This window comes from Apaloderma vittatum, unplaced genomic scaffold (assembly GCF_000703405.1).
Source record: "Apaloderma vittatum isolate BGI_N311 unplaced genomic scaffold, ASM70340v1 scaffold33293, whole genome shotgun sequence".
NCBI classification, from domain to species: Eukaryota; Metazoa; Chordata; class Aves; order Trogoniformes; family Trogonidae; genus Apaloderma; species Apaloderma vittatum.
In genome coordinates this window covers 1-288 of record NW_009706962.1, presented here as the reverse complement: position 1 = coordinate 288, position 288 = coordinate 1, and the positions used below count along the sequence as shown (strand labels likewise).

The 288-nt window shown below is 67.7% G+C and overlaps 1 protein-coding gene across 1 annotated transcript in view; it reads left to right on the top strand.

Annotated features, from left to right (window-relative positions):
- Window positions 1-246, top strand: part of CASKIN2 (CASK interacting protein 2) — a gene marked incomplete at both ends in the record, with an annotated part of 5,951 nt that extends 5,705 nt beyond the window's left edge. The window contains one exon of the mRNA XM_009865998.1: window positions 19-246. Within this exon, the coding sequence (XP_009864300.1) occupies window positions 19-246 (228 nt within the window). The remainder of the gene's footprint in view (window positions 1-18) is intronic.
- Between the last annotated feature and the right edge of the window lie 42 nt (window positions 247-288).

Here is a 288-nt window from a genome sequence, read left to right as displayed (position 1 = left end):
GGTCCCCCCCCGCGGAAGGGAGGCCCGGCCCGGCCTGCCGAGACAGCAGAGTCCCGAGCCCTACGGGAAGCTTGTCTCCCCCGAGGGGCTGAACGGCTGTGCCAATGGAGGCGGGGGCAGCCCTCTCAAGGAGAGGAACCTGCCCGAAGGCACGGATCAGTACGCCCGGCCAGCTCAGAAGGGTGCTGGGACACCAGCTGTCACCCCCTGTACTCCTCCCCAGACCCCCAGCAAGCCAACGGGCCCGTACGTCTTCATGTACCCACACGTCTCCTTGAAATCCCCGAC